This window comes from Austrofundulus limnaeus, unplaced genomic scaffold (genome assembly GCF_001266775.1).
Source record: "Austrofundulus limnaeus strain Quisiro unplaced genomic scaffold, Austrofundulus_limnaeus-1.0 Scaffold1, whole genome shotgun sequence".
In the NCBI taxonomy this organism is placed as follows: domain Eukaryota; kingdom Metazoa; phylum Chordata; class Actinopteri; order Cyprinodontiformes; family Rivulidae; genus Austrofundulus; species Austrofundulus limnaeus.
Genome location: NW_013952403.1, coordinates 7,663,976 through 7,679,550, shown reverse-complemented (window position 1 = coordinate 7,679,550; position 15,575 = coordinate 7,663,976). Strand labels below are relative to the sequence as shown.

The 15,575-nt window shown below is 39.0% G+C and overlaps 2 protein-coding genes across 5 annotated transcripts in view; one reads left to right on the top strand and one right to left on the bottom strand.

Annotated features, from left to right (window-relative positions):
• The window catches only part of LOC106517135 (putative methyltransferase NSUN7), an 18,424-nt gene extending 16,100 nt beyond the window's left edge, over positions 1-2,324 (top strand). The window contains exon 8 of the mRNA XM_014007852.1: positions 656-2,324. Coding sequence (XP_013863306.1) covers positions 656-685 — 30 coding nt within the window. The 3' untranslated portion in view covers positions 686-2,324. The remainder of the gene's footprint in view (positions 1-655) is intronic.
• apbb2a (amyloid beta (A4) precursor protein-binding, family B, member 2a) overlaps positions 1,130-15,575 on the bottom strand; it is a 49,475-nt gene continuing 35,029 nt past the window's right edge. For 2 of the 4 annotated variants that reach the window (XM_014007823.1, XM_014007834.1), the window contains 7 exons: positions 14,115-14,120; positions 10,410-10,524; positions 6,533-6,608; positions 4,284-4,364; positions 4,076-4,191; positions 3,026-3,208; positions 1,130-2,925 (listed from right to left, as the gene is read on the bottom strand). In XM_014007823.1, the coding sequence (XP_013863277.1) occupies positions 2,749-2,925; positions 3,026-3,208; positions 4,076-4,191; positions 4,284-4,364; positions 6,533-6,608; positions 10,410-10,524; positions 14,115-14,120 (754 nt within the window). In that variant the 3' untranslated portion in view covers positions 1,130-2,748. The remainder of the gene's footprint in view (positions 2,926-3,025; positions 3,209-4,075; positions 4,192-4,283; positions 4,365-6,532; positions 6,609-10,409; positions 10,525-14,114; positions 14,121-15,575) is intronic. The other 2 variants (XM_014007828.1, XM_014007841.1) reach the window with 1 other exon arrangement.

Genomic DNA, 15,575 nt, shown 5'->3' with positions numbered 1-15,575 from the left:
TCCTCCTCCTCCAAAACGGAAAAAAGCAAATCTACTAAAATCACCCCTTCATCTCCCACCATGCAAGAAAGCCCATCAAGGTATGCACTTTTATCGTAAATTAAGGAGTTTTAACATTGACAGTAGTTTTTAATGAGAATGTTTTATTGCTGTTTTATTGAATCTGTTCTTACTTTTTCTTTTATTTGCTGGTATGGGCTATTGACATAGAAAAACAAACAAACAAAAAAAAAACGCATACACCACATTGTCAGTCTTTGCAGTAAAATTGCTAATGTCCCATTAAATAACATCACTGCTCTCCATAGAAACAGATCCTTGAAGAAAGCTCAGGCAATTCTAGCTGAGCCTAACCACCCCCWCTTCACAGTTTTCTCTTTCACCATKAAGACGCAGATTTGCTSTAAAAAGATGTCGAACCAACAGATTTAAGAATTCATTTTACCTGCTTGTTATCATCATTTTAAATACTTCTCGTTGATTGTTGTATGTTTGTAGTTTTCACACCTATATGATGGTTTTTATGTTTTATTTACTGTATTTGTGGTTGATTGTTTTTGTTCCTGCTGACTGTGACACAAATTMCCCCATGAGGATATTAAAGATAACTTAACCTAACCTCCACTGCTCTGGACCCTCCCTGTCCTCTTTCCAGCCCCGTGGCCCCAATTGCCCATTCCTGTAGATCACAACAGGAGTTCGCGAAGCCCGTGGTGCTCATCCTGCCCACACCAGCACAGTCGAACAAGGTTCAATCCCTGCTTRAACATGTGGAAGGACACCAGCTCAGTTTGTGTCCCACGATCTCTCTAAGGACTATGGATAAAACTCTCCCTCTGTTTTAACCATCTAAACACACCCTGCCACAGAAAACTTACATTTATGTCAAATACTTAAATAAATTCAACTGTATCTATGTTCATATAAAGTGTCATTGAACTGCTACATCACATAAAATAGTCTCGTCTGCCATCACCTTMTGTTTTATTCGCCATAAAAAGAAGAACATTGTAACTGCCAGAATAAAGTCAAAGTGCACATKTTCATGGAGTCGGATCAGAGTCATGTCACTCTACAGACACTGTGAAAACCTGGGACTCTTCTCACCAGTGAAGAGGCTTCTGCGTGGTCATTTTCTTAATGCATTTATTGTCACAACAGATTACATTTACATAGTGAAGAGATGAGTGACGAACAGAAATGAAACGTTTCTTCATGTTCTGTTATTTTTTCCCCCCTTTGATTAAACTGCGTTCACTGGGTTCACGCTGAGTGCAGGTGTTGGCCCCCAGCCATGAGGGCGTCATAAAAACTTTTGACAGAACTTTTGTTGTCGCTCTGTTTTTTTTTTCTTACTGCTATCCGTGTATGTGTGGGTTTGTATGTGTATTTTGAAAGTGAGTGCGAGTACACTGGATGGATTTTGTGAGGATGAGAAAATACCTGTAATCCTCTGCGAATGGTGCGTATTAGATCTTTTTTTTGTGCCACACAAGAATGACGAATACTTTTGTGAGCTGTTGTGTTATTTTTTTTACCCTCAGCTCTTGTTGTGCCACAAGCGCTTCACATCTACCAGAGACTTGGATTTTCTTGCAATCTTGGGTATCTGCATAAAAATTCCTGAGGGATTTGTCAAGTTTAAACAGAAGCGTTTCAACATTCTTATGCTTTTAAAGTTAGACTTTTTTTTCTATATTATAAAATAAGATACAATCTTAAGCCTCAGAATCTATTAAAAACACATTTTTGCTGATCAGATAATCCCTAATTGATTTTAAAAACCATTTTTAAAACTGGGGGGCAGTATTTTCTAGTTAGCCATTTGAGAACGGGATAATCTTGTGCCAGTGTAAATTCAGTCATGGACAAGTGAAGATGCATCATTGTGAAATGCATCTACTGTATTTTTTTTTTCTGTTTACCAATTTTCTCATCAAGACACAACTTATCAATAATCATATCTCCTCCATCCCAACAAGAAATCATGCAAAAGCAACTTTTTGTCCTTTTTTTTTTAGTACCGAACCTCTGATCTCTTCCGTTTCTTCTATCTACAAAGTTTGTGCTATTTTTTTCATTCCTTTTTGCACACAACCGTATGCACACACATCATTACAATCACTTCAAAGAAGYCTTTTTTGTCTTCTTTTTTCCCTTTAAACATCTGATGCCATTTGTTGAGCAGCTGCAGGCGGACCACAAGTCTTGTGTGCTCGGGCTCGGATGATATTTGTCACTGGCTTGTAAATTTTTCATGAACACAAGAAGAAAATGTCTTTTTTTTTGTCCTGGAAGGCTACTGTAATTCATCCAGTCCAGGAGTTCAGAAGGACGGGCAAAGTTGGAAAGAACACACAAAAAAATAAATAAACAACCCAAGATGATGCTCCATTGCCTTTTTAGGAGAAGAAATTTGATGTTTTTCTTCTGGATAATCCTGTCTGCAGAGTGATCAAGTAATCCATTTATCATCGAAATCCATAAACGAGTTGGTTTTGACTTGGACAAAGCAGCCATCAGGTCAAAGTTCTACCAGTGATGCAAACTTTTCCTTTTTTTTCCCCCCACACAAAACTAGTAAGTTTTCCTTTTTTAAARGTTGTCTTCCCTTTTTATTTGCGGTGATGTTTGGTTTATTTTATGTACATCGTTGATTACATGGCTGGTACTGATTCAGTGTTCTGTGGGGGTGACGGTGTGAGTGGCATCCAGGCTGAGGTGGGGTGCAGTTGCCAGTGGTGACGGTCATTGCTGGGGGAGTTCCGARGGCTGTTTCTTGGGTTTCAGAGTGTCTATGAGAGACTGGACGCTGCGTTTTACGCTGGTGGTCACCCGGCGGGTCACTGAGTCCGAGGAGGGGGAGGAGGACGAACCGGCACGCTGAGAGGGTGGCCGTGCTACCAGACACTTCTGGTACCGGAGCTGCGGAAAGACAGGACAGGAAAAAGGAAGGGAAATTAGAAGAAACTACAGCTAATTTCCTTTTGGGATACTAGTATAAAACATTAAATACACAACGTACCACACAAGCTGCCTGCACCGCTTCAGACACGTTGCCTGCATTAGGATCACACCAGAAGACATGACACTGGAAATGCTGGTTCCCMGTGTCCATAATGAAGGCAAACGAATGCACATCCCGTCCCACGCCCATGAAGGACAGGAAACGAACCCGGCACTCCACCAGCACCTCCTCCTCTTCCTCCTGCACAGCCATCGGGTTAAGAAATAAATTCAAAACTTTGTTACAGACTCAAAGTCCACAAAACAAAGACAAGAGAAGCAGATCAACAATAAAGTCCAAGAAAAAAAACTATAAAAGACAGCAGTACCAGTACCTCCACAACTAAAAAAATTAAAGGAGACATTTGTTTTTAAATCCTTTATTTTCCCCACATTTTAATCACTCAGTTGAGGTCTACGTAAACTGCAATACTTTGGTCTGAATTCCTCCTTATTGTAACTCCACAAGCCCCTCTTTCACCCCTTTTCTAGAAACATCTCAGATCAACTCATTTTAAAGCTGTTTCTTTAAACCCAAAMGAGCRGCTTCACACCCCGCCCACCTCCATCTCCCAGAGCAATGCACTGATGGAGGGGTTTGCGACTGTATAGCAGTGCAGAAACGTTTTATTTACAAATTAATTAAAAGATGTCAACAATGGAGGACCATCCAGCCTTACATGTTGGAGCCAGAGTCTGACCCAGAGTGAGAGGAGAATGAAGATGACCAAATTATAGTTGGTAAGTCCAGACCTTAAATATCTGTTCTGTCACAAATAATTTGACATAATAGTTCAGAAAACATCATAGAAAATAGAAAAAACTGAACGGGTTTAAAAATACGTCCCAAACAGTATATAAAGATATCTACGTAGCACCAAAAATGGCAKATTTTTGTTCTCCTACAGACTCCCAAGTACATACATAAAAACGGAAATAATGGCTACAGAATTGGATTTTGCATGATATGTCCCCTTTAATGCTCTACACACACTTTTTCTTCAATTAGTAGGCAAATTCAAATTTTTGTTATTTTCGTTACTCCCAGGACAACAACTGAATTTCTTGCCTTTTCTTTTATGACAGCCACGGTTGTGTCTGCAATACTCAATATGACAGGAATCCAGTCTTCTTTTCCTGTGGATGACACGAGGTTGTCTATGGCCCCGTTTATAATGTCCATACCTGGGGACAAAACACAGAGGATGCTGGGAAGTTTTAAAAGTGGACAAAGAAAACTGCTACATTAAAGAATCACAGCATGGGTCCAATTGTACCTATTGGCCGAGACACAGACGTCACACCCAGATACAGSACGTGAAACTTCTGCACCAGCTCAGTCTTTGGCATGGGAAACTCTACGGAGAGAGAGAGAGAGGAAAAAAGAGGCACAGACTCAAYTCATCCATGGGGAATTTTATTAGAGGACAAGATCTGACAGCAAGTTTCAAAACAGGAGTACACAGAAGATAATTGGCTTAAAGCGGAGAAATAAACAAACTGTGGTGAARATTTAAATGTATTTGTGCTGCTGATGTGACTGGAGCATGGAAAACACACAAAGGCATGTTGGATTTCAGAGAGCTGTCAGTGTGTGGAAACCCCGCTGTGTCTGTTTATGTCTCGGCCTTCAGGCGGAGAGGACCACAGTGCACAATGAGAGATCAAAGAGGTCCCCTGGATCTCAATCACTGAAGAGCTGTACCGTCAGAAACTCACTACTGGTACAAAATACAGTTAGCTCGACAAGCTGGAGATGATTTCTGATGAGACAAAAAGCAAAAATCTAAATTACATGCAGTTTATTATACCTAAATGGCAAATATACTGTACAATGACACTAATCTGCCACTTTGCAAAAATCAGATTTCTAACTGGATTACCAGAATACTGCAAAGTATGTGGAGTAATATTTCACATGTTTTAACCAGGGATGGGCAACTGGTGGTCTATGGGTCACATCTGGCCCACGGGAGACTTCTGTTTGGCCTTTCATTGAAGCCCCCCCACCACAAAATATGTTTGTACTTAAAAAGAGCATTAAAGCAGCTCTTAGATTAAGTTTTGAAAATTATTAAAATGGATWAAAGTGTCTCAGTGGCATAGAATTGGTTGTAATGAGAKAGTTTGCCACTAGATGGCYCCTCCAARGCAAACGCCACCTTGTGCACACATTTTCCAGTGAGGAAGAGACGTTTAGATGTAGCTAAGAATGGAGGACCGAAAACTGGGCGTAAAAAAAAAAATCAAGTCGTTTCAGGTGATCTGAGGGGTATTTGACAGTGTGTTTCGTCAGTTTTYTTACATTTACGTACAGCACTGTGTGGCCCTCTGGTAGGGTTATAAAAAATGTGGCCTCTTCCATCATTTAAGTTGCCCATCCCTGATGAAAAACAGTCTAAATTCCCTTAACTGTACAATTGAGATATAAAATGTAAAAATTTTTATGTGGCTCAATAGAATTTTAAATCAGAGCTTGGACCATCCCAATCTGATGAAAACAGAGCGACAYTATAAGAAGCTGGTGCTCATCTCGAACCATTTCAGCCGAGGCTCTTCAACTGTGTCCCAACGTAAGACTATAGTTCTATATCTACTGTAATTCAGTCAGTGAAAGGAACTGTTTCCATCCACCGTAACGCCAGCGTGAGCCCACCATTAGAGGTAATAGACTGGCGTATCCATTGCAACGCCTCTGAATATCAATGACTTAAAAAAAAGACAAAGTATATGAGTTCAAGCCTGCTGCAGCTGCAGAAGACGCACACAATCCTTCACCAGTGCATTATTTGATCTTTGGGTTGGGATGGAAGCTGTGCAGAATCATGCATCGCCTCAAACTCTAATTTGGATTTAATGAAGTCGACTGTTTGTGGAAGTGAGGAGCTTATATGGTTCTTTTTTATTCCCAAGCCTTGTGATGCTTCCACTCAGCGGACATGTACCCCAGCTTAAGTTATCGTTGACGAGGAATTGTTCCCAGTAATTACTCGCGTAACAGACAAACAAGCKGAGAAAATTTAAAAAAGTTAATCAATGGGCAAAACGTTACGATTGTTGAGGGTGGACATATTTCYCTGAAGTCAGAGTTATGTGTGCAAAATGACGATCGTCTCTGTACAACTGTTCACAGCAGCTCCTGAAGCATCAGATTTGTGTAAAAACACACACAAGTGGTTTCAGATGTGGAGGGATTGTATATTAGTAGACAAGAGACTACAACATGAAAGTAGCACATGGTTTGGAAAATCCTTTTCATCCACATGGGAAATAAAAAGAACAAAGCAGAAAGAAAATGAGTACATTTGTGTATTATGTCGTGTTGCTCATGTTGTCAGGACATAAATCAGTTTAAACCAATGAGACCTTCTGCCTTTTTAAGGATAAATAAGCAAGTACTCATCATATAAATCATGACATTTTTAGGGTGATTGTTTATAGGTTAATTGTTAAAACAGTCAAATAAGAGCAATATTTAAAATGAAATGAATTAAACATGGCTGTGTGTGTGTGTGTGTGTGTGTACCTTGTAGGGGTACATCAGAGCCGTTCTGGGAGGAGCTGCCAGCTGCAGCCTTAGCACTTTTTCTTTCAGCCATAATCTGAAAGGAAAGAGTTTTGCAGAAGAAGAGAAAAGAAAAAAAAACAGGAGGTGAGTAGGAAAATTAAAAAAGAAAATATGTGGATTAAGAAAAAACAAAACTTTGAACTAAAACCTGAAGAGGAGGATATCACAAATAAAAATGAAGACAAAAAAGAAAACATCTGAACAGAGCTCAAGTCGGATTATTTTAGCAAACACTTAATTTGAAGCACAGAAATAACATCAAGAGTTCACAACATTAAATTAGCAGTGTTGTATGTTCAGCTGACGTTAATGAATACCTTTGAAAAAATCATGTAAAAATTCAGATTTTGGTCTGTATACCCCGTAATTGTTAAAACACACACATATAAACTTCACGAAAAAGTGCACTTTCAAACAGCCTAACATGATTAATTAAGCAACTGTTCTATAAGCTAAATAGTAATTTTGTGGCCAACTTTCAGCTATAGAACTGTGAATTATAAAGTCTATGTTGAAATAAATAAAAAAGTGTCACCAAGACAAATGATACGGTTCTGTAGTTTGGATTTTTATGAGAACTTAAAAAAAAAATCGTATCCTACAAATCAAACAAGTATCGTCTTTTTCCGCCCTCAGCTCTTGTGCTGGAGCGAACACGATCTTTAACGAGAGTTGAATTATCTGCACGGCCCCTGCACTGAACCAACGCACCCTCTACAGATAGTTAATTATAAGCATCATTAATCAACGTCTACAGTGAGTCTGCGACTCTACTAACAGGGGAACATGAAGAAAAAGSATGAATTCCTTCACACGGGGAAAAAAGGGACCATTCAATGTGCCGCACAGCTGCAGAACTCGGGTCACTAAGTTTGTCCCCTGCAGTAAAGCGAGATCTACCAATCTGCTTTTTAAAATAGGGAGAGTGAGGGTGAGAGGAGGAGTCATGGACACTCATACTGATGCAGATATTCTCTTCCTTCAGTTTTGGGGTTAGAGATGCAAAGAAATTAAAATATTTTTTTTTTCTGTAAATGGGTCATTAAGCCTCTCAGGGAGAATCTCTCTCTATGTTGTCATCCTTCACAAGGTCACTGCTGACCTGACTGAGGATGGGCTCGTGTCTCTTTGTGTGCAGAAGGTTATTAATGTGTGCCAATCTGAATCGAGTTATTTATCWCCTCCATCAAACATCACCTTCATARGTCAGAAAAATGCAAGGAATTCACCTTTCAGAGCCATCACAAATTGAAAAATACAAACATATACTCCTGCATCTTCCTTTGAGAATTTCTTAAAGTAGTAATGGTCAGAACCTAGAAATGATGGACCACATGCTAGTCCTTAAACTCCTAAAACTCTTATAAGTCAGAACAGACTCGTTTCACAATGAAACCTAGGAAGAACCCAAATATTTAGTTCAACTTTTTAAGCCCCAAGGGGTTTTCTTGAAGTATTTTCTCAAAATACCATGCCAAAATGTAAMTAAGTGTATCTCAGCATTTAAAAACTCTACTTAAATAATCTTAGTATCAAAATAAAGCTAACACTTGGGAGATTTTTTTCATTAGACAGTATAAAGCCTGTTTAAAACCATAATGAATCAGGCTAAAAACTCTTGGAAACCATAAATCCACTTGTGGACTTTGCCTGTGCAAAGATTGATGCTGCTGAAATGAACTGGAGCAAAATTTCAGAGGTTTTTGTAAAGAAATAATTTTGCATTTTGTCATTCTGTATAGGACAGACCATGATGGTATCATTAATAAATGTTAAGAAATCTTGTTTTTACTTCCAAAAGTTATTTATTTTCCTTACCTGACTGAAAAGACTTGTTATTGAATGTTTGTTCTTTTGAAAAATATCCAAACATTTATTTGTCACCATATATTATATAAAATAATTATATTTGACTTCAGTTGGATCATATTCACTCAAAATCAAGAGGAAAAAAACTTTCAACACACTTTACAACATATTTAGGTATCTACCTTGACTTGCTTTAAAAAATGTCAAAAATTTACTTTTACAGATTTGCAGTAATATATTTACAGATTTGCAATGACGCCATTTTGTACAGTTTGTTTACTTTCTGAGTCAACTGCTTGACGTTTGAACTGGGTTTGGTGAATGTAAAAATAGTTTCCATGAGCCTTTAGCCAAGATTCTTAGATTTCTTTTGATACCAAACAAGTCCAGGTTCAACTAACAGATCTGAAGTTAAAAGAAATAGAAAATAGAAAAAAGCTGTTTTGCATGAGCATGGGGCTCAAGAGGTTAAAGGATCGTCCTCAGATTGAGGTAAGGACTCTTTAAAAACGCTATAAACGTTCACAGAAAAAGATATACGCATTGATAAATTTTCTTTGCCTGAGCTGAAGTATTTCACCAGACTCTGGTTGCTCGGTCGGACGCCTTACAGATGCTAAGTCCTGAGTTCAATTCCCWTATGGGTCCATTTCTCTAGGCACGTGTGGGTTTTCTCTGGGTACTCAGGTTTCCTCCCACAGTCCAAAAGCATGCATGTCAGATTTACTGGCTCRAAATTGACCCTAGACGTGAGTGTGATTGGTTGTTTGTCTGTGTGGCCCTGCGATGGACCGGTGACTTGTCCCGGTTCTACCTCTGCCTCTCGCTTATTGATCTCTGGAGAGACACTAGCTCACCAGGACTACAGGCTGTGGGAGGAAACTGGGGTGGCTGGAGAAAACCCACACGTGCACAGGGAGGACGTGCAAATCTCTTGCAAAAAAAGTCCCAGCCAGGAGTTGAACTCAGGAACTTGTTGCGAGGCAACAGTGCTCCGTTAGGTTTGTGATAAAATCCTTCATCAGTGGAAGCAAATCTGAAGGAATCTTATATAAAAAGCTGCAAATTCGTAAAAGCAAATCTGATAGTTTTTCATTATGAACTGTTGARAGCAGGGCAGAGACAAAGGCTGGGTAGGTTTTAGAAGAACTAAAGATGTTCCAATCAAGAATGTTTGTCCCAGACACAGATCCGAGTCATTTAAGATTAAGGTTAGGCCAATGCTGTCTCAATGCTTGTTGTAGTTTTTCTTGTTTGTAACACAAGCTTGCAGATGAAATCATTTAAGTACATAAAACTCATAAAAATCAAGGCCATCCTGTGCTCGACGCCTCAGCAGCTCTTCGTTGCAGTAAAGAAAGCTTTTTGTTCATGCTGCTCTCCAAGTTTTGTTTGCTCTGTGATTCTGAGCTTTTTTCCATCTGTAGCTCATGTAGCGTGTCGGTTGGTTCTTCTCTTTAGAGTTTCCTCAGTGGGTGAGCTCGGTGTTCCTAGCTGAAGGTTTGGAGTTTAAAATGTCTAATTGTTTAATTATTTTTATTCATTAATCTTTATTTAACCATGCAAATCCCACTGAGATAATGGATCTCTTTCCCAAGGCAGACTTAGACCTAAGATGCACGTTTTGAACAGTGGAAGAAAACCAGAGACCCCGTAGAAAACCCACAKAAACAGGAGATTCAAACTCAACATAGAAAGACTCCAGGCCCAATCTGAACAGTGCTATCCACTAACTGYTCATGCTGCCAGTTAAACTGGTTGGACTGAACGCAGTTCTGCATCACACACGCCACTGTGTCAGAACCGAAACAGCAGGTGAGTTCGGTGATTTACGTTATTATCTTTTATCTGAAGTTAAAAGCAGCCCAGGTAAAATACTGTCTGCTGTGTTTCCAGTCTTGTTGATTTTCTGCAACATGCATGGCGTATGKTCTGAGCAGCTGTTCTGCTTAACTGTATGAAACAAAGCTGGTTTGTCTCATAGGACAATGCGATTCCTTTAGGAGACAATGGCAGAGATGCTCACCTTGGAACAGATTTCGTGGAGACTTGTGGCGATGGCTGCAGCAGGAGTATCACATCGAAACACGTGGCACTTCAGCACCCGCGTGTTTTTGTCTCTGGCCACATAGGCGAAATCCCTGATTAATGAACAGAAGACACAGGAAGGATCCGAGGTGAATTTTTCATGCACGTGAGACAGTAAATCAATATTTTTTTTTCCTTCAGTGGATCTTGACAGCATGGGAACCACACAGTTCTTTGATAAAGGCTCCACAAAGTTAAGAATCTCTGCTCTGGAATCTGAAGGGCACCACGATAATAAGCAGTTTTTAAACTTTGATTAAATGTCTGTAAGTAATTATTTACAGGCTTTTCCACARTGTCCAGCTGCCTTCTAACATTCATGAATTTACAAAAAAGGACAAATTTCTAAAATATGATTAAAGGGAAAAAAACTGAACATTTAAGGGAAACATGCTGAGTGTGCACCTTTGAGAATTMAACAGAACAGACAGAAAGGTGTAGTTTTCCATGTCAGCATATTTCACAACAGATAATGTGACCTGAGGTGTATTAATGAGGGCTGCATTCCATTTTGAGGAAATTCTGCTCTTTGTGTAATATTTAGTTTTAATCAGATCATTACATATACATTATCGGTCAGTCAGTCGGTGTCTCTCTCTCAGTTACAGCTGATAGTTATTTGTTCAGTGGTGAGACAGCAGATCAAAAAGGCTTCAAGTAAAATGTTTCATTAATAGGTAATTGTTAAAATGTTATTTTTTGTCTTCGTTCAGGGTGTTAAGAGCCTCATTTGGATTTAAAGAGACAGCGTCAAAATAAGTTGATCTGAGACACACCTCAGAAAAGGGGTGAAAGTTGGGCTTGTGGAGTTACAATAAGGAGGAATTCAGACCAAAGCATTGCAGTTCCACTTTATATAGACCCCAAATAAATAATTTAAATGTAAAAAAGATGGATATAAAAGCATGACATGTCTATTTTAAACCAGTTTTTTTTCTAAACTCAGTTGAATTTGGCAGCCATCAGGTTGTAGATGTTCAAGTTTTTGACAGTTTCATTCAAATTTGTTCAGCGGTTCATAAGATGTTTTGATGACAGACAGACACATTGGCAACACATTTTTGTCCACTTTTGCCTTTTAATAACRTTTTCAACTAAACTATCCTTGTCTACAAGTTAAATATTGTTGCCTAAAGACAAACAAAAATAAAATTAATTATMTGTCTTCCTTGTGTTTGTACTGTCATATACACTGCCTGGCCAAAAAAAYAGTTGCTACCTGGATTTAACGAAGCAAATAGGTACAAGCCWKCTAATGGATAATTGCTGCATGGGCGATTATCTTTCAGCTGGAAACACGTTATTTAACCCCAACTGGTGCAATGATTTGCTTCTCYTTTCTTAAACAGRCATGTRGAAAGARACAWCCTGTGGTTGTGGAAAAGATGTCATGTCTGTTTGAGAAGTGTCAAATCATTGGCATGCATCAAGCACAGGAAACATCTTGCAGAAACTACTACAATGGGGTTAAGGACTGTCCAACACATCATTTAAAACTGGAAGGATAYTGGGGACCCATTGTCTTCGAGGAAGAAATAAGGCCAGAAAAAATCCTGAATGATCGGTAATAACTTAAACGTTTGGTGAAATCAAATCGAAGAAAAACAACAGTAGAACTCCGGGTTATGCTTAATAGTGAAAATGATGTGCACACTACTGTTTGAAGGGACTAGAGATGTAAATTAGCCTTAGGCATCAAATCACATTATGTTTTAATTGCAGACTGTCCTGATCAAATAAATTCATTCATTCATTCATTGTGAAGGGAACTAAAGGGATTGGGACTGAACAGCTGTGTAGCCTTAAGAAAACCACTAATCAGGCTAACTAGAAAAAAGGCTTCAGTTTGGTAGGGATCATAAAGATTGGTCTCTGGAACAATGGAAGTTCATGTGGTCTGAGTCCAGATTGACCCTGTTCCACAGTGATGGTGCATCAGGGTAAGAAGAGGCAGGTGAAGTGATGCACAGCAGTCAGATTCTACCATCATCACTATAAGATCTTGGTGAAAAAAATAAGGAAAATTGGATGGAAACAAATCTTGTGACACTGCAGAAGCTTATTGAAACAATGCCACAGTAACTGTGTGCCATAATGAAAGCTAAAGGTGGTCCAACAAAATATTAGTGTGACCTGTTTTCTTTAGCCATTTTAGATATGCTTACTTTTGTACTTTTCCCACTTTGTCACCCACAGTACCTCCGTGTTGACAGAGCAAGTAGGCGGCTGATTGCAAACAAGAAAAGACTTCATCCTTGGATCAGCGATCTGTTTTACATCAGGAACTCTACATTCATTCCTCTTTCACTTGTTTGATTTCTCATCTGTCTGACAACAGTCAAAAATGGGTGAGAGGAGAAAACAAACAAATTGTGAGGAGAAAAATAAAAGTCACAAACGACCATAAAACAATGCTTATTATTTACTTCCTCTTGAGACATCTGTTTGTTGAGCTGTGCTGTAATGAGCTTCCTCCTTCATGTTGAAATACTTTATTTTTTTAAGCCATTTTATCAAGGCTGCCTTCAGCCGCTGCAATTAACCTATTAATGAAACATTTGACTTAAATCTCTTTTGATGTGCCATCTCGCCACAATAAAAGTCTGTCTGTCTGGTTGTTCCTGAACAAATGATTTCATTTTTTATCTTTAACAACGACAACACACAAAAATATACATTAATGTTGAYGCATATCTACACAACAAAAGCATCACAGCGGTGCCACATGACACAGAAAAACACAAAAAGTGAGGATGAGACTTGAGGGAGGCAGCTCCACTGAGGAAAAAAACAACAACTTTATGCAGCGTGTGGGAGGCAGATGAAAACCAGCAACACCTGGGAGGTAGCACACACACACACACACACACACACACACACACACCAAAGATGAGAAATGCACATATTTCCTTCTCGTTAACAGGTGAGACAAAGAGTGGATGTGCTTGCAGCCGGAGCAGAAATGACAATGAGTAATCAGAGGAAGGACATGATGAGAAGACAACTAGATGTCTCCAGATGCYTGCATCACACACTACCTAGTAAAAAAAAAAAAAAAAAACTAGGCAAAAATAGAAATATGGCAGACACACATCTGGCATTTATCACAGGAGGCTCTTTGTGTTTATGAGTCCATTACCCGGGCTGTCTCCGCTGCTTAATTGTGTGCTCACACACTTTGGGTCGATAATGCTCTCTGCCTGTATCCAGAAAGGAAAGTGTGATAGAAGATGTTCAACTCGGTGTGTGTGTGTGTGTGTGTGTGTGTGTCCACTTTGCTCAGGGACATCTGAGCGGTGCATTGCCAAGGCAGCATGAATGTCCTTGCCTCGGGTGCCACAAATGATTCTTTTATGACTTCTGTACCCTTTCTCTGAGGGATCACAATTCCACAAAACAACACACAGCTCTTAATGGGAAACAGCCCGTGGCCACGCTGYCCTCGATGATAATTTGACTTCAGTGATTTAGACCTACAGTAGCTCCTGGAGAGTCCACCGGTGACACAAAGCAAAGCCGACGATTCGATGGCCGGAGCGACAGATGTGGCTTCAGAAAGAAGCGAGACGGTTCTGATGTACAGATAATGGAAACAAAGGGAGGAGTGGGATCACATTCAGAGCACGCCACAARGAGCAGTTACCTTTCTCTGAGTCCGTGGAAGCCCAGGGAGGGGGAAGGAATAAAAGGGGATAAGAAAGATGAGGAAAGGATAAGGAGGAAGACAGAGAAAAGACATTAAAGTTAATACACACCACAGTCTGAAATTGTCTTCCTGTCTGGTGTGTGTGTGTGTGTGTGTGTGCATGTTTTGACTTTGTGTACTGAAGTACAGCTGTGTGTTTTCATTTCATCAGTGGCATTATCTTTCCAGGGATCGTCACACATTACTTTGAAAAATTTCTTACTTCTCCGAACTAAATTTCCACATTTCTCAGTTTGTACTATTTTTGCCTCCTACGTACAACATGTTATAAATTTATAGTAAAAWTTTCTGCTGTGGTCTGGCTCCTTTRTTTCTTAAGCATTGRGCAAACAGAGAGAAAACAAATAAATACAACAGGAAAAGGCACCTGAAAAAAACATCAAATTTCTCCAATAAAGTTTTATTAAAAATTGGTTTTACAATGAAGTAAAAAACAATGTCTCCTCTAAGATTATACATTTGTCTGATTCCACTATATTTGTTTATCAACAAACTACTACTAGATTAATTTAGGTTGATTAAGCTTCTTGTGTTTTGACTTCATTCAGTGCCTTGTTTCCACTGAGTGCCCACATTTCAGAATTGCCAATCAGTGTATTTGGAAAACTACTGGAATAAATTCTTTCCAACCATTTCACATAGTTCAGGTTAATCTTTTTTATGGTTTATTATAGAGTTTGCAATAAATACCTTAAAGCCAATGACTCAAACATTTAGAGTTTTGCTTAAAATCTTAAAGTCATACTTGCTTGATGAAGGAAGAGTAGAATACTTTATATTTTATCTGACAGACAGCTCATCCAGCTGGAGACTGAATTCCTTGCCAGGGCTTTGAATTTTGCGGCTGCACCAAGAAGAATTCCTCTGGTGGAGATCATCACAGCAACTGAATCAGACGTTCACAACAGCTAAATCCCAGAATTTGAAGCAGAACAACTTAGGAACAAAGTTTCAGCCTGCCTCAGCAATGCCAAACCTCCACCTTCAAACACTGGCAGAGAAGAGAGGGACACTCTCACCACCTTCAGCAAGGACAACATCATCATCATCCTAYCAAGGAAGGTCCACAGCAGAYTTGTAAAGTAKCTAAGTACAAATACTTTGTTACTGTACTTAAGTAGAATTTTTGGGTATCTGTACTTTACTTGAGTGATTCATTTTCAGCCTGCTTTTTACTTCTTACATTTTCACACAATTATCTGTACTTTCTACTCCTTACATTTTTAAAAAAGGCAAGAAATAGAAAGTCATTACTTTTATTTCATTTTTGCTTGTTTTCATTCCAGCGTGTTATTATAAATAATACTGTCCATTTAAATTGTGCCTCCTAGATAGAGTGAATTTAACTGTGGTTGAATGAGAAATATAAATATATAAAACTTTGATAGCGTATTAGTT